The following is a 22,227-nucleotide window of genomic DNA, read 5'->3' as shown; positions in this document are numbered from 1 at the left end:
CAGACTTTTGTCACATTTAAGAGTGAAGGAATATATATCATCTGTCACCAGCTTCAGTCCAAAAATAGTCAGAATGTCGTTAGCAGCCTTCAAAAGCTGGTGGAATCTAAATCAGAACATGCAGATTTGCCAACTGTCACCCTGGCGGGTGGCCCTGTGATTTTTCACCCGCTTATCTCATCTCCGCTCGGTTAAAATGGATGTGATGCACGAAACGGCGTAACCTGTCAGCTGCCTCTGTTACCAGGCTGCTAAAAATAGCTTGTCTTGAAAAAAAATTAAAATGTGTTGTGATGTTTGTTCCTTTTTTTTTTCCTTCCTACTTCCTCCTCCTCCTCCTCCTCCTCCTCTCAGGCACGTCAGATTCTGGAGCGAGAGTACAATAATCTGCTGGCGCTGGGCACTGACAGGAGGCTGGACGAGGTGAGCAGCAACTGTCGCGCACAAGACGTGGCAGCGTTGTGAGGGGAAATGTGTTAACGGAGGTTTTTAGTCATTTCAGAGGATTTCCTAACTTTAACAGACGGGTTCTTGTTAAGTTTTAAGGTACAGATCTTAGACTGTAAGAAAAAACGTAAAACAAGTAGAGCTCCCCCTGGTGGCCGGAGGCTTCAATATACATCATAAGCTCCACCTCCAGATAACGTATGTAAATGGACCAAACTAAAACACTAAAGTAAACATCAAACCCGTTTTTTTCAAGGTTGGTTTCTACAATTTTAGGTAGTTAATACAATATTGACGCATATTCAAGTGTCCATCTTTGGCGCCGTTATATCCCCGGGAAAATAGCAACAATTTAGCCAATGCAAGGAAGTGGGGACATGTAGTCCATATTTATATACAGTCTATGCTACAGATGCACTAAATTGTTATCAAAGAACTACAAGCAATGAAGGCTAGCTGAAGTTGTCTGTGTCTGGACCAAAAAGGCCTCAGGTGTCAACCAGCTGCCAGCTAATGAAAATTACTCTTCATACCAGCAGGTGGCGTTAGTCAGTAATCATTATCTAAAGGTGAAAATTGAACAAGCTACTTTTAGCTGAGAGGCTACGGTTAATGAGTCGGCCTACATTTTAGTCATCTTGGAATATATATCGGTTTGCTAATACGAAGCTCAACTGTACAGTGAATGAGTTTAAAGTAAATAAATAAATTACTCTTATGTCTTATATTCTTTGTAAGGCTAGGATTTGAAATACACTACTTTTTTTTTAGGTTTACCAGACACATTAGAGTGTATTTACACAAAGTATCAGTATCGGTATCTCCGATATCAGCCTGAACTTTACTCGGTATCGGATCGAAAATGAAATCCTTCACACCCATTTTGTTTTCCTTGTGTCATTTGAGCGAGTTGACTTTATTTACTGCTTAAAACTAAAATGTGTTTTGTTTCTTCATTCCCCCCCCCCCGTCCACCAGTGCGACGACAAAGACTTCCGCGGCCCGTCATGGCGGAGGCAGTTCCCTCCCCGGGACGTCCACGGTATCAGTATGATGCCCGGATCGGCAGAAACGCTCCCCGCCGGGTTCCGTCTCACCACGACGTCCGGCCACTCCCGAAGACTGCCCCCTGAGGGTGAGTGTCTGCCCGTTGCACCTCATTCACACTTCAGGATCCAGACCCCAGTACTTGGTACTGGGCAGGAGGTTGTGTCCAGGTAGTTGAGAGCATTCTGACTGTGTCTCTTGTTCTCTCCGACTCTGTGACGGCTGCTCTGCAGTCCTCTATGAGGCGCTGGATGACAGCCCTGACGACATGTATTTGGATTGGTTTCAAGGTCAGCTATGCCTCTCTGAAGGTTCCAGGCTTGTTGGTCCTGCGTGTTATTATTAATACTCTACATCTACCCCCCCCTCCCACCCACCCAACCTTCACATGTTCTCTGCCAACCACTGCCCTGCTGTCCCTCTCCTTTTCTACTACTACTCTTTCATCTGTCTAACATCAAACATCAAGGGTTTTTTGTTTTGTTTGTTTGTTTTTTGCAAATTTGAAAAATGGGGGTCAAGTTATGGATTAGGAGCCATGCTTGCACGAGTTGCAGTAATGAAGCAGCAAAGCCGAAAGGGTGGCCTGAATTAGGAGGTTTACGAAGGTGGATCTTCTTGGATGTTTTTAAAAACTAAAACTCACCCCTGTGCTGTTAAAAGAGAACACTGGCTGGAACTGGAACTTCTATTAGAGGACAATACTGGTTTATTACTTGGTAGTTTTGGCAGTGATTGTATCTGAAAGTACGGACACAAATGATCCCTTTCTGTGGGGATAAAGTGGACCAACGAAGCTTTGTAGAAGAAAAAAGATTTATAGTTGATGATGTTGATATATAACCTAAAACTCGATATATCGATATGGCAATATATCGCGATACTTTTTCTTCCGATACAGTATCAATATTGATTTAAAAAGAAAAGAGTGTACAAGTGTAATAAATTGGAAAAGGATCATTTGGATTAATATTGATTTTTGACTCAATTTTTCTGATGAATTATCTTCTGATGTAAATATATACAACTTGTGATTTAAGCTGCATTTAAAATTTCTCAGTGAACTATGTTGCAATATGTTGCAATATCATAATATCGCGATTAGGGGTGGGGTATTGGCAAGGACTTCACGATATGTATCACGATACTTGAGCCACGATACGATACATTGCAATATTCTACATAGTAGAAATTTTAAATGCAGCTTATAATACATGTTGTATATATATGTGCATCAGATGACAGTGATAATTCATTGGGCAGATTGAGTCAAAAAACAATATTAATTCAAATGATCCGTTTCCAATTTACACTTGTGCACAAAAAGTGGTGGTGGAGGTGACGTTTTCTTTTAAATCGATATTGTATTGTATTGTTTTAAGTACTCTGCACCTGCTACTTAATGTAATGTTAATGTAAACTCAAAGTCCTGTTGTTTTTTTTTTATCTTCCATGTATTTTATTTGCGTTGTGTGAGTTTCTGTCTGTTCTTAATTGTCCAAACTTTCCTAGGCTGCTGTCTTGGCCAGGCTTCCCTTGGAAAAGAGGTCTTTGTATCTCAATGGGATCGACCAGGTTAAATAAAAAAAAGGCTAATAAAAAAGTATCGCGATATATTGCCATATCAATATTTTTTATCGCACTAGTGTATCGTAAGTATCACGAAGTCCTTGCCAATTCCCACCCCTAGTAATAAATCGTAATTGTCTGTGTATTAGCAACTTTAAACCCAGGTTGTTACATACATGAGTGGAAACCATCCCACTGATTTTTGGCCAGAGTTCTCCTCTAACAAGGTCTCCCCCCAACGATACTGTAACAGCCTCCCTATCTTCCTCTGTCTCTATTCTCTGTGCTCCCCGGTCTGTGATGTCCACACTGAACTCTACCGGCTCGCGGTGTCCACTCAAAACTAAAACTTCCTTTGAGTGATCCGTGGCTTTGTCCTCTGAGGGTGAAACTAATCTCCGTTGGTTTGAGGTCGCACCCAAGTGGTTTCATCTGAATCGCCCTCATGATCAGACTTAATAACCCTCCCCCCCTCCCTCTGTCTGTGTCTCTCGCCGTCTCCCTCTACAGTTGGACCGTCTGCGGTGCAGCGGCTGGACAGCTCCACGGTGAGAACCTACTCCTGCTGAGAGGAGGAAGAGAGGGACCTTAAACTGTACGCTGTATGTAACACAACACAGACTCTCGCTCTGTCAATTACACAGGTTTCCTCAGAAGCTCTTAAGACAGATAGCGTGTTTGGCTAGCGTCCGCCGTGTCCCTGCCAGGTGATAGGAGGCGGCAGGGCGCGACAGCGAGCTGCCGACTCATCCCGACGTCTGACCTTTAACGACTGTCCAAAAAGAAAACAAACAAAAATCACGAGTCAGATAGAGAAGTGTGCTTCAAATAAATGAGGAATTCACGGTCTTACACAAAGACTCGTTAACAAAGGTCATCTCCTAAAATAGGCCTTCACAGGTTATCCAGACTTTACCGGTTACAAAATGAGTGAGAGCTTCCCAGAAAGTCTTCAGTTTTTTTCTGCCAAGATTTCAAAAGGACAATTGAAAAAAAACTGTAAAACAATTGTAAAATTCTTCCCACATCCTCTGTAGTAGGTTCTGCACGATTATGACCAAAATGATAACCATGACTGTTTTGATCAAAGTTGTAATCGCAATTATTTTGACAAATATTGTAATTGCGATAATTAATCACAATTATTAATCGCGATTATTTTGACCAATATTTTAATCGCGATTATTCATAACAGTATTTTGATCAATATTGTAATTGCGATTATTAAACACAATTATTCATCATGTTAGGGATTTGTAACATCTGTATTTTAAACAAACAATATTTAAACCATTTCCAGTGCAAAATGAAACTTTAAATTAGAAAAAAAATGCAAATTTTGCGTACATTTTACACGATAAGTTAAAAAAATAATAATTTTAGGGCTATAGACTCAGATGGGGATTTAGTGAAGCAGTGTTAGCTTTTGCCTTTACGCTATCTCCTCACCACGTCTCTCGTCAGTAACTTGAGGCTAATGTTATTTAGGCAGCTTTATGAAGCCTTAATGTAACCATCACCCCCTAGTGGTTGGATGACCACTCGTTGAGAAACGGGTTGAACATATATGCAGCAGAGCCCTCATTTTAAATGTAAATATCGCTAACGATGAGGTTCATTTTATTGTGGCTGCGAAAATCGTGATTAAAATTCAATTAATTGTGGATCTAAATCCCACAACTGTCTGTATTCAGTGCTTCAGGCAAGACATCATTTTAGTCCCAAACCAGCATCATATAATTTAATAAGGAGCTCAGGTTAGAGGCACGGTACATGGTTAATATAACTGGGTAGCATTTCAGACACGTTTGGATTGGAAGAGCAGGACTTTTATATAAACCTGCAAGTCAGAGACTATTTTAACAAATAATAAAAAAAAAATGCAGATCAAAGAGGAAAAAGGATACAATTTGATTTTTTTATATTTTGTGATGCATACGAAAAGAAGGGTAATAAAAAGATCATTTCAAAAATATAGGAAAGTGTACAAGCCACAAAAATGTGAGAAGGAGTCAGAAACACAAGTGTCAGAGGATGGAAATATGTGATTTTGGCTGGAAGAATGCAATGAGATTTTTTTTTTTTTTGTAACTCCCAAAATAACAGCACTGCAGACAAGCACACTTCTGTTGGAGACAGTGTGGAGCCTCCATGGCTAACCACTTCCATTTCCAAAAATCCAGCTCTGTTGGAGAGCGGTGTCATCTGAGATTAACAAAATATTGGGGGTGGAGCTGGATTTCTATTACTTTACATGTTGGTAAAATACCTCAAACAGTACTACACAGATTTCAAATTAGATTCAGATGTGTTGGTAATTTATTCCCCAGGATAAACAGTATCAAAACTATATTTTTGTCATCCATTATAATTTGCAAAGTTGTTAAAACTGTTTCTGACACACAGCGGAGTGAGATGGAAAGTACCAGAGCCATAACAACGGAATTTAAGTAAAAAAACAAGAGTTTGTTTATACCGTGTGAATGCACCACATGAAACATAGACGTAGGGGGTAAAATATAAATCACTGGACGTCTTCAGGTAAAACTGATCCCGTGTGAACAGGGCTTTTGATGTAGTACAGAGAGAAACTAGCTTTAAATGCTGATAAATCCAAAGTGTTTTTCCAAATTCATCAGTTCTCCCAGAGAAAATCCCCTTAATTAAAATTTGAGTTGGTCTCTAGTTATTAATACTCGGGTTTAATTATTGATGGGGAACTTTCATTTAAAGCGCACTTTAAATATGTGGTCTCCAAACTGGGAGTGAAACTCGGTTTCTCCCTCAGAGAAGCCGATATCAAGTTTCTGATATCGGCTTCTTTTCTACCTATTCCTGATTTTACCAATGTTGCTGTGTGGATGTAGCTGCCTCATGAAACATTGTGAATGGAATGCTAATGCTAGCTTCCCTTCTTTGAGTGTAATTCACACACTGGATGACTCTGATGTGTATCTATGAGGCTCTCGTTGGTTTGGTTCCTGGCTATTTATGTTCTTTTCTCCATTACGCCTTAAGATCTAATGACATTTTGCACCTGACTGCTCCTCGTGTTCATACTGAATTTAGTTTCTCTGCTTGAAATACCTTTCAGTCTGAACAGAAAATGTCTGAACCGCCTGTGTTTTAAAGTCATCGCTCCTGCATTTTAACCCAAAATTTATAGTGTCTATAATGTCAATGGCTTTTCTTTTGATTTCTTTCTTTTTTTATAAGACCCCCCCCTTTTTTTTTTAGGTAGTTTGAAACATATTTGACAAGAACATCCGTCAAAACATGTCAGGTATGTTACAAACAACCTAAAAAAAAGGGTCTGATTTTAAAAAAAAAAAGAAAAACTGCTGCATTTTACCTGCTAAACATTTCTGCATTTCTTCATTTTTTAATGTTTACTTCGTGATTGTTCTGGCCAGGTCACCCCTTTACGAAAGAGGTCTTGATCTCAATGGGTCTTTAAACATCCCCCCCCCCCCCTTAGGTGCAGTTCTGACTGGAGCCTAATTAGCGGAGCTGCAGTGGACGGGGCCGACCTGCGCAGGAACAAACCACTCTGATGACACACACTGCCAAGAAGCCCTGCTCTCGTCTCTTCCCCCAAACTCCCCCCTTCCTCTTCCTCCATCCCCTGTAACCTTGGCACCAGATGCCGGTGCTAAACTGTCCTGCAGGCTCCCCCCCCCCCCCCAACACCACCACCACCACCATCACTCCCCCACCACCATCATTTCTACCTTTTACATGTACAGTAACTTGTCAAAGCATAACGTACTGTGTATTTCTTCTACAGGAGATGTGTAGGTTATCTGTAAATTAATATAAATATACCATTTTTAATATATATATATATATATATATATATATACGCACACACATCTATGTATAAAAAGATATTTGTGCAAAAAAAAAAAGAAAAAAATGTCCCTGCCGCCTCATTTAGTGGACCATAGAATAATATATGCTGCTCTTAAAACTCTCCCCGCCCTCCCATCCCATCACCTCCAGATCATTTTCTACATTGGTTTTATTTTTTCATTGTGCTGCTGCTGCTGCTGATGACGACGACGATTAGAGGAAGAGAAACCTGCCCTCTAGTGGAGAACAAAAGCCACTTCCTTCCAGCCCCACCCTTTCGTTTCGTCGCGGTCGTTTTAAAGAGGATGCAAGCACTTTTTTATTACAAATCGCATCATCTCAACGGACTAGTTTAGTAGCCAAGGACAAAAAACAAGAAGTTGCACAAAACTTCCTCTCAGAGAACAAAAAAAAAAAAAAAAAGAGAGCGAAAGAAGCAGAACGTCATCCGTAGAACCTGTCACTTGTTGTACTGTATGTCTCGTCGGGCGACGCATCAACACAAAAACGGACGACAACTACACTTTCAGCCGAGCTGGCCTTCTCCCCCCTCCTCCTGGACATTAACAAAAAAACGAAATAACTGAAAGACAGACTGCTTTAGCTCGTAGTGTGTGTAGAGTGTATATGACCATGTTGAAGTGAGGTGATAAAGAACCCGTTGCTTGCTGTGACTTACATTTTGGTGTAACTGTTGACTCTTTGTTCCCGTCGGGAGTTTCCCCCTCCCCCCTCCTCCCCCCGTTTATCTGTCTTTTAGTTATTTCCGACGGAAATACGCCCCCCTCTCCCCTCCTCAAGTCTTTTACGTTGTTTTTACATCCTCGATTTGCACGGACAATGAACCATTTTATTTTGTGTCCATTCTTTTTTTATTTATTAACTTCTTGTACTTTGGTCAAAAAGTCAGTGGTGAGCAAACAAATTTTCATTGTCAATAAAAAAAACAAAAAAAAAAAACAACCTGAGTGAGTGAATTAGTTGTCTTCATTATTTTTTACTGTAATTAAAACTGTTTGTACAAAGCGTACAGTACATTATTATTATTATTATTCAGCTTATTTGGATCAAACATTTCAATCTACATTCAGTTTTACTAAAAATAAGACGCGTCTAACTTCACATTTCCAGTTTGCTTCTAATCAAATGGACTCGACTTCGCGTTTCCCCCGAATCTGCCCCAAACCTGTTTTCTGTGTCGTCCCAACGATGCGTTCAGGCGCCGCCGCCGCCGCCGCTTAGAGTTTTTTTTATCTGACTCTCGATGTCTTTGAACACGTTTGGGTCCTCGATGGTCGGAGTGATCTGTGAGGAAAGAAAGAAAAAAAAAAAGAAGTTCAGTTAAGTTCTGCACGATCCAGTGATATAAGTAGAACCTGGAGGCGTTTACGCCGATCGGCCACAACATTATGACCGCCTTGTGACAATTTAATGTTCCGCTGGGAAACTTTTAAACCAGGCACCTCCACCCCACTACAGAAAACTGCTATTGGCAAAGAAACAAAGTAAAATACATGATATGTGTTGGGATGTGAGAGCATGGTTGAGGATGAGGTTGAGAATGTAAACGACAGACTGAGGTTAAACGAGAACGTTCGAGAAAAAATGGGAAAATGATCTGAACGGGGCGAAACTCGAGGTTCACTCAGTTACCATGGTAACCGGCTCCAAATTTAAATGACCTCTCATTCTGAAATGGGTTGACTAACCTCCCTTTCCGAAACGGGAAAAAAAAAAAAAAACAGAGTCCCGCTCATTTCAGGGTTAACAGAGTCAAGAGTTTTCAACAAAATCCACTTGTCCCCAACTGACTGAACATCCTGTTGCCAGACACCACAGGTCACGACTGTTTTTGGAGACCGACACGACGTTAGGAAGGTGCTCGTACACATCTGTAAGCAAAACTATATAAAGAAGCATCGTTTCTCATTTTGTCGCCGCCGTCTCGAGGGACGACCCGATCAGCAGAAAACGAAGTCTGCAGCTGTAAATCCCACATGAGCCCGAGTTCTGTTTAATGAGTGCAGGCCTCTCTAATGCACCTTCATTACTCAAACGCCGAGCAGCAAAATAAGCTCCACGTCTCCTGAGCTGCCGTTAATCCTTTGCACAGGGGGAACACAAAACATTACTTCCCCCTCGGAGGATGCGTCCCGCTGTACTTTTTCCAAAAAAATAATGAGAAGGATATCCAGGATATTTCCCCCGGCGTCGTACCTTGTAGGGTTTCCCGTTGACCAGGTTGGCCAAAGAGGAGCGCGGGATCTTTCCGGAGCGCGTCTTCGGGAGACCCCGGACGAAAAGCACTTTCCTGAAGGCGGCCACCGGCCCGATGTTGTTCCTCACGAGCTTCACCACCTCACCCGTGATCTCCTCCTCGCTTTTCTGCACCCCTGAGACATGGACGCCGCCGTTATCGGGCAGTGTTTTCCTTTGAGCGGCGCGGAAGGAAATAGCTCACCTTTCCTGAGCACGCACAGGGCCAAGGGGACGTGACCCTTCAGGGTGTCCTCCAGACCCACCACGGCGCAGTCTCCCACGCCGGGATGCTGCATCACCGACTGCAAAACACACAAATTAATCCTTCGTAAAGAGAAAGAAGAAAAAAGGAAATTCTTGTCCTTGTACCTCCTCCAGTGCTCCTGCAGACAGCCTGTGGCCGGCCACGTTGATGACATCATCAGACCGGGACATGATGTAGAGGAATCCCTCCTCGTCCACAAAGCCTGCGTCCATGGTGTCATAGTAACCCTGGGGGTGAAAGGGAAAGCGTTTTTAGAGTAGTAGCACAGTCTGTTGGGTTGATTTACTCAAGCTTTCTTTATTTAAACTAAATTGACGCAAACATATTTGACAAACATTTGAGACCAGTATGATGCCAAACATCTCTTTGCAACTATATGTTCTACTCTTGTCCCAAAATAAAGAAGTTCTAAAAAGGTATTTCTGTGAAAAAATAAGTTTTTCATTAAATGGCAATTTTTTTTATTTTTTTTATTTTTTTTTTTTATCAGAAATGGAGGTTTTTATAAATTATTTAAATTCCTTGTTAATCCTGTCTAATTATTCTATATAGAGTATATTTTTTGTTTTATTTTTATATTTATATATTATTATTATTATTTATTTTGCACTTTTTATTTATTTATTTTAATGCACCAATTATTTCTGTAATGTGAGGCTTTGGACACTAGAGGGCACTCTATTACTACATACCAGGCCAACCCCTCCTAATCCAGAAAACTGAGCATTACTAGAGTTGTTTGTGCTTCTAATAAATATTATTCTGAGAGGACGTCTTACTGGGAACTTGGTGAAGTAGAGTTCCTTGAACAGATCCCGACTCTGCCACAGAGACAACGCTGCTCCGGGTGGTAAAGGCAGCCTGGAAGTAAAGGTTTAAGAAAAAAAAAAAAAAAAAAAAAAAAAAAAACATTCATGAAGGTGCTTTGTAACTTAAAAATATATCAAATGACACTAAGTAAAAGAGAAAAAGCTTAAAAAAACTAAAAAGCTTTAGTTTGCTATGCATTTTTAATTTCTCCATTTCTCTTTATTTGGGATTAGTAGGATCTAAGAGCTATGAAAACAAAGCATCATCTTTGAAAAGGAAGTAGCTTTTTGCGACCTAATGTGTGGACACTGGGATTATTTCACTCGTTATTATAATAGCGTTAAACCAATATGTAACAACATATAAAAATGCTAATTTTCATGTCTGAACATGGCTGAGCAAAAGCAGAATAACAAATAATCAAATCCCAAAGTTCTCAATTGAATACTTGCTAATTAGTGAAGTTATAGCTCGTTACTATTGATAGAATTTGTGTGACATATTAAGCTAGAAAAGTTAATAAGCACAAATAAATTAGTTTAACCTCCTGAGACCCCACGCATTTTTAATTTCTACAATCTATTTGGGATTAGTAGGAACTAAGAAGTACAAAAACTAAGCATCATCTTTAAACAGGAAATGGAAGTTTTTGAAAAACAATAATGTCCTCATATGTGGACACTGGGATTACTTCAACATTTATATTATAATAAAGTCACCAAATATATGACAAAATATAAAACTGTTTATTTTAACACCTAAACATGACTGAGCAAAACCAGAATTGCGAACAATTTAGTCCCAACGTCCACAAACGAGTACTTGCTAATTAGTGACGCTGTACCTCGTTGCTATTCATAAAACTAGTTAAATTTGCGTGTCGTATCAAACTAGAAACGTTAATATAAAACTATAATTTATAAACATAAATAGTGTGTACTAGTGTTTTCACCCTTTGCTACCACTAGATGGCAGACTAAAAAACAGAATGAGCTGCCACACATCTAAAACTTCATGTCCCCATATGAGGATGCAGGGTCTCAGGAGGTTAAACTAGAAACTCTGATTAACGAGCATATTGAAACCGGTGCATGATAAAAAAGAAACATCCAGAAACAAATTTATATTTCGTTTTTTGTAATGTTGCACAAATAAAACCTCCCTCTGTGAATACCGAACTGGCCTCACAAAGTTTTCCTCTCAAAGTAGGGGATTTTCTGGCCGCCCCGAGGAAGCAACACAGCTGTTACTGTCCATTTACGGCTCTACCTGTCATTTATCCGTGCGTGCACTGTATATACGGACTCCCTGGAAATCCCCCTACCTCCCTCCTCCTCCTGGCACTGATTCATTACCAGAGTTTATAAGGAGCAAGGAGGTGACAACAGATAGGCAGCAGCCTGAAGATACGAGCTTTACATCAAGTCCACTTAGCACCAGGAAATCTCCAGCATAAACACATTTCCCTCCCAGACTCCCACTGGCAGGGAGGTGTCTAAAAAAGTAGGAGTTTAAGAACCATTACCACGCGCAAAAGGTCTTTGTGTAACATCTTAAAACGCACGAGTCCCGGAATAATGATGAAGCATTAACGAGGCCGCTCACACAGCTGGGAGCGTTTCCACTCGGCTTACCTCACCACGATGTTTCCCATGGTTCTTGGCTTCACCTCCCGCATGTCATCATCGATCACTGTGACTAGAGCGAGGGAAAGAGCGTGCGATTCATATTCAGAGGTGGTGGTGGTGGTGTATCATGCAACAGAAAGTCTGCAGGGAATCACAAGCAGCTGATACCTGCTCTGGACGAGCGTCTCTATAACTGAGGGTTAACAGCTTTGGCCTGAGTCTTTGTTATTTACATTAATAGATTAAAGGCTGAAAATGTAATTATATTATATTTTAAAAAATAAAAAAAGGTTTTTCATTGCCACAGGCTATAATCTGTCTCTTACCATTGTAACCTGGAACAGGTTTCCCAGCCTGGCCTGCAGGTGGCGTGAGCGAGTTTCCCAGACCGATGCAGGAGGAGGTAATAGCTGAGCCAGTTTCTGAACGACACACACACACACAAAGAGAAAGATCTAATTCATAAGGAGGTTAACGTCAAATGAGGACTGGGCCTCTGTGATGTGATGCCACACTTCCTCTCAAACTGCACGCAGACTCTTCATACGAAGGCGTTAAGAAGCGGCGTTAACCTACATAAACCAAATCTATGACAGCTCCTGTGGGCTCCACCGCGCAACCACGCTCTATTTACAGCACAGACTCGCGCGGGCAGCCCACCCAGCTACGACGTAAGGGCAATCGATCCATCTCAGCGGGGAAGATTACATCAGGAATCACACGGCAGCCGAGCGGCAAAACACCAGCATCTGTCTTCTGTGTTAAACTTGAGTTCCTGTGAGGAAACGCGCCTCCTTTCCAGCCCATTTTAACCCATATATACACATACAGTGGGGGAAATAAGTATTTGATCCCCTGCTGAATTTGTAAGTTTGCCCACTTCCATAGAAATGATCAGATTCTGGTTTTTATGGTTGTTTACTGGTTATGGGTATAGACAGAATATCAATTGAAAATGCATAAAAAACACACAATCTAAAAGTTATAAATTGTTATGTATTTTATTAAGGGAAATAAGTATTTGATCCCCAACAATTCACTTAGAATTCAGGCTCCTACAGATTGGCTGGTGCACATGTGGCACACAGCTGTGCTCAGTCAACTAATTACCAATACTCCTGATCTTAACTCGTCATGTATATAAAGCACACCTGCTCTAAGAATCAGTTTCTTACATTCCAACTTCTACAGCACCATGGGCAAGACCAAAGAGCTGTCAAAAGATGTCAGGGACAAGATTGTAGACCTGCACAAGGCTGGTATAGGTTACAAAACAATCAGCAAAAGGCTTGGTGAGAAGGTGACAACTATTGGTGCCATTATTCGCAAGTGGAAGACCCATAAAAGGACCATCAACTGTCCTCGGTCTGGAGCTCCCCGCAAAATCTCGCCTCATGGAGTGAGGATGATGATGAGAAAGGTGAGGGAGCAGCCTAAAACAACACGGCAGGAGCTTGTTAATGATCTGGAAGCAGTTGGGACCTCCGTCACCAAGAAAACAGTTGGCAACACACTGCGCCGTTATGGATTGAACTCTTGCAGTGCCCGCAAGGTCCCCCTGCTCAAGAAGGCACATGTACAGGCCCGCCTTAAGTTTGCCAGTGAACATCTAAATGACTCAGAGAAGGCTTGGGAGAAAGTGCTGTGGTCTGACGAAACCAAAGTTGAGCTATTTGGCATTAACTCGACCCCCGTGTTTGGAGGATGAAAAAACGTGAGTATGACCCAAAGAACACCATACCCACGGTTAAGCATGGAGGTGGAAACATCATGTTTTGGGGCTGTTTTTCAGCAAAGGGTACAGGGCAACTTCACCGCATTATGGGGCCAATGAATGCAGCCATGTACTGTAACATCTTGGACAAAAACCTTCTTTCCTCAGCAAGAACACTGAAGATGCCTCGTGGGTGGGTTTTCCAACATGACAATGACCCAAAACATACTGCCAGGACAACAAAGGAGTGGCTCAAGAAGAAGCATATTAAGGTCATGGAGTGGCCTAGTCAGTCTCCAGACCTTAACCCGATCGAAAACCTGTGGAGGGAGCTGAAGCTCCGAGTTTCCAAGAGGCAGCCAAGAAACTTGAAGGATTTAGAGACTGTCTGTAAAGATGAATGGGCCAAAATCCCTCCTGCGCTGTGTGCAAACCTGGTGACCAACTACAAGAAACGTCTCATCGCTGTGCTTGCCAACAAAGGTTTCTCTACAAAGTACTGACTTGTGTTATGCTTGGGGATCAAATACTTATTTCCCTTAATAAAATACATAACAATTTATAACTTTTAGATTGTGTGTTTTTTATGCATTTTCGACTGATATTCTGTCTATACCCATAACCAGTAAACAACCATAAAAACCAGAGTCTGATCATTTCTATGGAAGTGGGCAAACTTACAAATTCAGCAGGGGATCAAATACTTATTTCCCCCACTGTATATATATATCAGAGCATGGTCTGAATTTGTGTTTTCATTTTAAGGAACGAACAAGCACGCAACAGGTGACGGACGCAAAATTGTCTTTAACAGAATTTTTCTTTTTATCTATTTGCATTAAAAGATAACATCATTTGCAGTTCAGTAGAACATTTGATTAGATTTGTGACATTTTTTGGCTCATGCAGTCCTTAGAACTGTATGAATAAGGACGAAGGCACAAGTGAAGCCAAAGCAAGTAGAGCTCCCCCTGGTGGCCAACTGTGGTATAGGTCATAAGCTCCACCTCCTCCGTGTTTGTGGGCGGGAACTTGCAGCAAACTAAAACACTAAAATTCACATCAAATATTTTTTTTTTTTTCCAAAGATGGTATCAGTCATTTTAGGTGGTAGTAAATATAACGTTGACACATGTCAATTTGTTTTGGAAGAGTTTAGTTTTGGTTAGTTATTTGACTTAAGATGTGACATAATGGTAACTATAGTGGCTCTGTATAGCTACACTCTTGGACAATACTGTGCAGACTCTGGCTGCAAACTCACAAGATGGCGCCAACCGTATCTCAGGGAAAATAGCATCTGTTACGCCAATGCAAGAAAGTGGAGACGTGCAGTCCATATTTATATACAGTCTATGCTAAAATCTACATCTATCTCCCAGCTGCTCCACAATGTAATCAGACAGACTCCGGCTTCCTCCCACCTTCATAAGACATCCTCCTTAGGGTGATTTGTGATTCTAAACTGGCCGTAGGTGTATCACCATAGTCTGGCGATCTGTCCAGCTGTTATAGGCTCCAGTAACCCCCCCCCCCCGACCATAGAGAGGATAAGTAGTAGTAGAAGATGTTTTTAACCAGCGTGTGTTTGGCTAAAATGAAATCAGATAGTAATGCTGGGATGCAGAGAGTATGCAATGTCAATATTTCTTCTAGCTCCTAGATGACCCCTCAAATCAGAAGCGATGTGCAAAATCCAAACCACAGACCAGCTTCCGACTTCATCACAGCAGGAATCAAAGACGTGAGCTCCGGGGGTGGGGGGCAAGAGGTCGCTGCCGGATGAGGAGCGCATTAACTTATCAAACGAACTTAAGAGGCGCGAGGAGGGTGATCTGGAGTTGAACGCGGCCTCTGAACCGGAAGCCTCGTTCATCATCGACAACTTCGTCGCAAAAGACCAGAAACGCCCAAAGAGATTAAGAGAGAAGAAAGAACAAAACGCTCGCTGAGGAGGTGAGAGGAAACTGTCAGGCTTTATATGAAGTAACTGAGCAGTTCTTTGTGCAAACAAGTCGGAGGGTGGGGAGGGGGAGTCGATGTCTAAAACGCTAAAAGCATGGGTTTATTCATTCATTTATTCTAAAATGCAGAAAAGCAAACTGGGTTGTTATCATTTTATTCTGTTTTTATTGAAGGAAATAAATTAAATGAACTGAGATTGAAACAGTAGATGGACGCACGGAAATAAACAAAGACAAATTGTGTTTTCATCGTCTACGGTGCCAAGTCGAGTGAACGGATAAAGCTATTCTGATGTTTCATTCCTGTTTGTTTCCATTTGGTTCAGATTTCCTCATTGCTCTCATCTGCTAGCAGTAGCGTTAGCAATGTGGCTATTGCATTGCTACTTGATCCAAGAGGGATTCTTGGTCACAGTAGCTAAGTTGAACATAAAAAAATAATATAAAAACTCTTAAAAAACACTAGTAAAAAAGAAGAGTAGGTGATTGAATTGATAATAATAGTCGATATGGGCTTAAAGTGAAGGCTCTCGGGTTTAGGAATTAAAGTTCTTTAATATGTAGCTGCCTCTTTTTCAAGGGACCAAAAGTAACCGGACAGTTGAGTCAAAAGCTATTACATGGGCCGGATGGAATATTCTCTCGTTAATCCTTAATCATGTGAGCAGGTGAAAGGTCTTGAGTTGATTCATTTGGAAGCTGTTGCTGTGAACCCAACAAAATTTGGTCAAAGGTGATCTCTATGAAAGTAAAACAGACAAACAAATCCTTAGGCTGAAAAAAAAAAGACGGAAGACGACAGCGAAAAACCACTTTACAACATCCACCCGAGTGAAGAGCACAGAGAGTAAATTCAGAAGGTTCACCACAAGGTTCAAACCATTGATCGGCTTCAAAAACAGAAAGACCAAATTAGACCAATTGGACCAAACGTCAATAGTCATCGGCGTGCATGGAACAGCATTCTTTGGACAGATGGAACTAAGAACCTGCACCAGAACGATGGGAAGAAGAACGTATAAAGAAGGCTCCAAAGTACAACACCTGTTCAATATGGCGGACGCAGTGCAACACATGGGCCTCCATGGCTTCCAATGGCACTGGGTTCACAATGGATGACGTGGTAGTAGCACGTTTATTGGACAGCGCCAATGGACAATGACCCAAAACATACAGCTAAAGCAACCAGGAGTTTTTTAAAGCTAAGAAGTGGAATATTCTCCAATGTCTGAGTCAATCACCAGATCTGACTTGCTTAGGTTTGGTGACGTCCATGGCTTCCAGACTTCCAGTCATTGTCTGCACAGTTATCCTCAACAATACAGACACACATTTCACATTACTTTTGAAAACGGCGGCTGCTCCTTAACGTTTCATAGGACATTATCGTCTAACCGCTTGAATTAAAGTCTGCTCCTCCGTTGCATCCAGAAGGATAAATGATAATGTGAAAGGTCCACGGGAAGAAATAACTATTAGAAACTGATCTCGCTGCTACGATAAAAGCACATGACGACCCAGAGCTCTCTCTCCATCATGGGAGCGTCCGTCTCTTTGCCTCCTCTGACAATTTTTTTTTTTTTTTTGTCGGGTACTTTTGCACAGTTAATGTTCCCCCGTCCAACATTTCCACTACTTGGGGAAACACAGTCCTTTGTGCTGGAAGCAAAGCTTTCATTTTCCTGACAGACTCCGCACCCAGTCGCAGATAGAACTGCAGATTTAAAGCCGGGCTTATGGGGGAACCAATCTGAGAGTAGATTTAGAGCGGCAATATCCTGCAGTCGCCACAATGACCACATTTACTTCAAAATGTTAAGTTGAAGCAAAGAGACTTTAATGTCCTTTGCTTTTCCCTCTACGCCTCGCTCTTTGCACTGAAGCATTTACAGACGTCATATAATCTGAACGCAACCTGAGCAAAGGGGAAATACTGTAGGAAAACCCGTAAAGGTTCAAACGGAGGAGGTTTCAAGGTTCAAGGTGTTGGATTATGAGTATTTTTTGAAAAAGATATGTCACAAATCTTCTGAGGAAAAGAATTTATAGATTTATATAAAGTTTATGACAAACAGCTTATGTGTATGTATGTATATATATGTATATATATAATCACAACAGACTCAGATTGTGCTATCCACTTTAAATAATAAACCAATACCTGCATAATTGGTCTATCGACCTTGAGGAACTTCATAAGGATCTTTTAAAAGCTCTACTGAACTACACATCGATTAGGGCTCGACACGACCGCTGAACCGTGTCAGCACGAGTGGAGTGTTTAAACCAGGTTGTTTACAGCAGCAGCAGCAGCCGAGGGCTCGCTGGCGGCGGCGGCGGCGGCGCAGGCAGTAAATTTAAAACCTAGATGAAAAAGGACAATATAATTGGACCTTGACATTTAACAAGGCGCACAGGAAGACGGCGACCGGCTGCGAGGCTCCCGAGCATGAAATCAAACGTTTAGAAAGCAGAGCCTTCTCAGGTGATAATGAGCCGCGTCGCTCACGTTTTACTGATGCTGATGTTTACCAAGAACTGCCAAGTTTCCTTTCTGTGACACCTGTAATGTGGAGGTATAAACAGAGCGAATATTTTTTTTTTGACACCGTTTATGTGTCCGAGTCGAGATGTTGAAACTGACAGAATATCTCCACGGCCACTATTCTGGTCACACTGTGTGGAGGAAATTAAATATGCTGACATGCTGTGCGCCTGAACGTGTTGGTCTGACTGGTGGTGGTGTGAATCTCTGGCACAAAAAACAAACAAAAAACACACACACACCTTGGCATTAGCCTTCTCTCTGCTCCCACCTCTGTCTTTTCCCTTTCTATTTGGCTCCTCCTCGCTCCCCCGAACTCTTTCCTTCTGTACACAAACAAATCAATCTCCCTTCGACCTGCTGCTGGAGATGGGCCCGGCCAGTGAGAGGCTTTCTGATTGTGATGAATGGGTTGCGGGAGGGGGAGGGAGGGTTTGTCGGAGGATGTGTCGGAAGAGCCGAATGGGTGATAGGGTGGCACCTTTTCAGCTGAGAACGTGCTATCGAACGGCCATGTTCATTACTACTGGAAGCTTGGAGTGGAGGAGGTTGGGGGAGTGGGAGGGCGGCCTGCTGTTCAGGAAAAACCAAAGAAGGCTCTCTCTGATCCTACACTCCCTTTGCTCTCTGCCTCTTCCAGAGACACATGAAATAACAGTCTTTTCCTCGAAACAATGTAACCCCACTCTTTCGCTCCGTCTGTGGGTACGAGCAATGTCGACTGAAGCGGGAAGAACCGGGACCGATGCCAGTGATGCTGCAGCTTGAAAACCTAAAAACCCAGAGGAACGGCAAACCTCCTGAAAAAACGGCTGAAAAATGAAATAAAAATCGCCAAAAAAAAAAAAAAAAAAAAAAAAAAAGAGCCACAGTTCCTCAAATGGCCACTAGAGGCTGGCTCCAAAAATTACTCATAGTTTATTGTCCCTAAAGCTAATTTCGACATTAATAACAACGGACTGGAAATTTTATGGAACTCACAAATACATTGCGCATAGTTAACGAGTGGTTCGTAGGTGTTCAACACGGGGTCCGTGACCCCTAGGGGGCTGCGGAGGTACTGCAGGGGGGTTGCAAAATCTTCGGTTGATTAGACATTTTTTATGTGTATATATATATATATATATATTTTTTTTTTTTTTAATTTTCCCCCACAAATTTAAAGAGAGCCTGAAAATCCCATGAAATCCCATGAAATCCCATGTTTGTCTGCATGTTTACGTTTACACCAGCTGGACGGCCACTCTACTGTTGCACATGTTTGAAATAAAAAAAAAATTAATATTTGATCCTGTGTATTATCTGAACAGCTTAATATTGAATGCAAAATGATAATAATAATGTATATTTATAAATAGCGCATGGCCAAGTTTAATATGGAACACATATAGTAGGTAGGGGTTCAGTTTGGGGTCCTTGAAGACCCCTGCTTTAAATCAGTGAAAAACGTAATGGACTGAGATGGTCAGATCTGGTCTGAAGACAACTACTTATGCTGAAACTTCAATCACCACGTTGGATACGAGCGCAGATGCAAACTACAGACTCAGAGCTGGACTCTGAAGTCATTACTGAGGCGTCTAGTTTGTCCCTCTCTGCAGGCGACAACCCAGGCACCAGGAGGACGCTTCCGGTACATCACACATATGCACAGCAGTGCTCGGGGTTGTCCTGGTGACGTGTTGTTGCTGGGGTAACTCGGTCGAACCAAGGTCACTCTAAAGGGACGGTGTGATGTAGGAAGAGCAGGAAGGAAGAAAAAAAAAAAAAAAAAAAAAGAGGGCACAGACTACGAGCTGCTCGGCATGACGTTGTTTTTAATACACGTTTCAGTTTTGACTCAATCAAGAATCCATCTAGCTCACAGGAAATAGATACGACTTCCAGCAGGAGACGACACACAAACACACCGACTAGAGGCACATCTTGCTCTGAGGCATTTGATTGCATTTTCTCCCCAACATTCCTGGGAAACAAACGTTACTACAAACCTGTGGGATTAGTTCTGCTCGGGAGTCTTGTGCCGGGCGCTGCTGCTGCCGCTTTAGGCTGCTCACACTAACACCATAGTTGGCAGTCTGCACAGGAGCCGAGCAGGTATAAAGAAGAAGAGGGTCTGCTTGGCCGAGCCTCGGGCGGAATATTAAAGCGATGGGGAAAAATAAATATAGAAGAAAAGTTAAGGGAGAGAACGGGAAGCGAAAAAACACACGAGGAAGCGCGTGTCGCCTCGGCCGCACGCACACGCACACGCGTGCACACATCTCATTTACGACTCCCAACTCTTCAAGGGGCAATTTCATTCCATCAACTAAAAACACTGGCTCCCTTATCACTTCTCAGACGGCGCGGCTCAGTCGCTCAGAGCCGAGTTTATGCATACAAATTCACTACTTAACTTGCTAATGAAAGACTCCCGTCTTGCGCTTTAAAAAATAAATAAATAAATAAGTCTCTGCAGACGAATGCGACGGCGGCCTGGAACGCACGCCGAGCCCGTTCCCAGGGTGGAGAGCAGACGACGGCGGCCGGTAAACAACCAGGTAACGCAAACGTGGCACCTCGCCTCTCCGAGATGTAATTACAGGAGCCGCGACATCTGCACTATTGTCTCCGCAGCAACGTAATGTGTGTAATGTAAGTGAGCGACGGCACTTTTATTTATCTATTTATTTATTTATTTCGTGGAATGACACGAGGTTCAGAGCCGAGGCTCCCACGCTGCTCCCCACGGTGGGAAAAAAGGCGGGAGGGCGACGCGATCCGGGAACAATTCACTGAAGTGAAATGTATTCGTATTTGTGCCCTGAAAGGAGACGCTCGGGGACAGCGTCGACGTGCAGGAGGTGTCGTGAACAATACCAGGGAAATGATATTAGACACACTATAGGCTGTATAATGGAGAAAGATTAATTCATTTACGTTATGGCCCACTTTAGCACATGTAAATACACAACTTCCCTAAAGAACTGAGCGTAAAAAATGTCCTGGAATTGATAATAAAGGCAGAAACACTAATCTTAAGCTATTTAAATAATACGCAGGTTCAAATATTCATTGTTTTATTTCAAAAATGTCCAAATAAATAAATAAAAATAAATAAATATAAATAAAATAATTGACAGTTAAAGATTCTGGTTTAACATTAAACATAGCTAAATGTAGTCGCTATTTATTATATATATATATATATTTTATATATATATATATATATATATTTATATATTTATATATATATTATTTATATATATATAAGCTATTTTAGCCTTAGGAGTTAGCTGATGGGAGCTAACTGCACTGTTAGCTTCTCTCCTGCTAATATTGCAGCGTGGATTCCACCTGGGAACTGAATGGGCTCAGTGTGTAATAAACAGCCTCGTGATTGGCTCAGCAGCAACAAGGGGCGGGGCCTACAGTGTGCAGGAGGCTTAGATTGACAGCTCCTGTATCGCTGACTGAAAGATAAAAAGATAACGTCTTCTCCTTCCATTTATCCCTTAAATAAAATGTGTTGGATTCATGTTAATGTGAATTTAAAGAAATTTAAATTAATGGGAGAAAATTAAAAAAATATATATATGAAAAATGTCTGATCAACCAACGATTTCACCCTCCAGTACCTTCCCTGTTGAAGCCTATGCTTTATTTTATCCCACAGTGGGATACTGGTGTACTTTTGTACCGTTTACTCGCTCATGACCACACATTTGAACGTGTCCGATGACTGTTAGGAACAAATTACAGCACCACAGACTGAGCCGTGAAAACTACTAATAAGTTCTTGACAGAGCAGAGCGCAGGGTCCCCGTTGAGCACTTTGGTTTCAGGTTAATATTCCTTATTAACCTCTGACCCGGAGCGCGGTGCGGTCTTCATTTAAAGTCAGTCAGCGCCGGGGCTGCTAAAAGCACAGACTTTTCATCACTGTAAAACCGAAGATGTGAAGATACGAAAGGAGCTGCTCCTGCACCCGTTGCTGCCTTTTGGTTGATGCAGAGGGGGAGAAACTGTCAGTTCTGCAATTTATTTGAGAAGACAGACGGTTTAAGGAGGGCCAGTTTGCTTCTTTTTTTTTTTATACGTCTATATATAAAATTCAATTTTGCGCCCAAAGGCAGATGCTGTCA

The 22,227-nt window shown here is 41.8% G+C and overlaps 2 protein-coding genes across 13 annotated transcripts in view; one reads left to right on the top strand and one right to left on the bottom strand.

Annotated features, from left to right (window-relative positions):
* Positions 1-6,720, top strand: part of ppfia2 (PTPRF interacting protein alpha 2) — a 161,414-nt gene extending 154,694 nt beyond the window's left edge. For 7 of the 12 annotated variants that reach the window (XM_047575238.1, XM_047575236.1, XM_047575235.1 and 4 more), the window contains 5 exons: positions 355-423; positions 1,426-1,582; positions 1,728-1,784; positions 3,574-3,665; positions 6,542-6,720. In XM_047575238.1, coding sequence (XP_047431194.1) covers positions 355-423; positions 1,426-1,582; positions 1,728-1,784; positions 3,574-3,632 — 342 coding nt within the window. In that variant the 3' untranslated portion in view covers positions 3,633-3,665; positions 6,542-6,720. The remainder of the gene's footprint in view (positions 1-354; positions 424-1,425; positions 1,583-1,727; positions 1,785-3,573; positions 3,666-6,541) is intronic. The other 5 variants (XM_047575237.1, XM_047575242.1, XM_047575243.1 and 2 more) reach the window with 3 other exon arrangements.
* Positions 6,721-7,322: 602 nt separating this feature from the next.
* acss3 (acyl-CoA synthetase short chain family member 3) overlaps positions 7,323-22,227 on the bottom strand; it is a 41,116-nt gene continuing 26,211 nt past the window's right edge. Inside the window, exons 10-16 of the mRNA XM_047575244.1 lie at positions 12,204-12,299; positions 11,884-11,947; positions 10,219-10,300; positions 9,544-9,666; positions 9,377-9,476; positions 9,133-9,308; positions 7,323-8,220 (exon numbers count right to left, since the gene is read on the bottom strand). Of these exons, the coding sequence (XP_047431200.1) occupies positions 8,131-8,220; positions 9,133-9,308; positions 9,377-9,476; positions 9,544-9,666; positions 10,219-10,300; positions 11,884-11,947; positions 12,204-12,299 (731 nt within the window). The 3' untranslated portion in view covers positions 7,323-8,130. The remainder of the gene's footprint in view (positions 8,221-9,132; positions 9,309-9,376; positions 9,477-9,543; positions 9,667-10,218; positions 10,301-11,883; positions 11,948-12,203; positions 12,300-22,227) is intronic.

This window comes from Mugil cephalus, chromosome 22 (assembly GCF_022458985.1).
Source record: "Mugil cephalus isolate CIBA_MC_2020 chromosome 22, CIBA_Mcephalus_1.1, whole genome shotgun sequence".
Classification (NCBI taxonomy): domain Eukaryota; kingdom Metazoa; phylum Chordata; class Actinopteri; order Mugiliformes; family Mugilidae; genus Mugil; species Mugil cephalus.
Note: the sequence above shows the minus strand (reverse complement) of the source record. Positions and strands in the feature narration are given on the sequence as shown.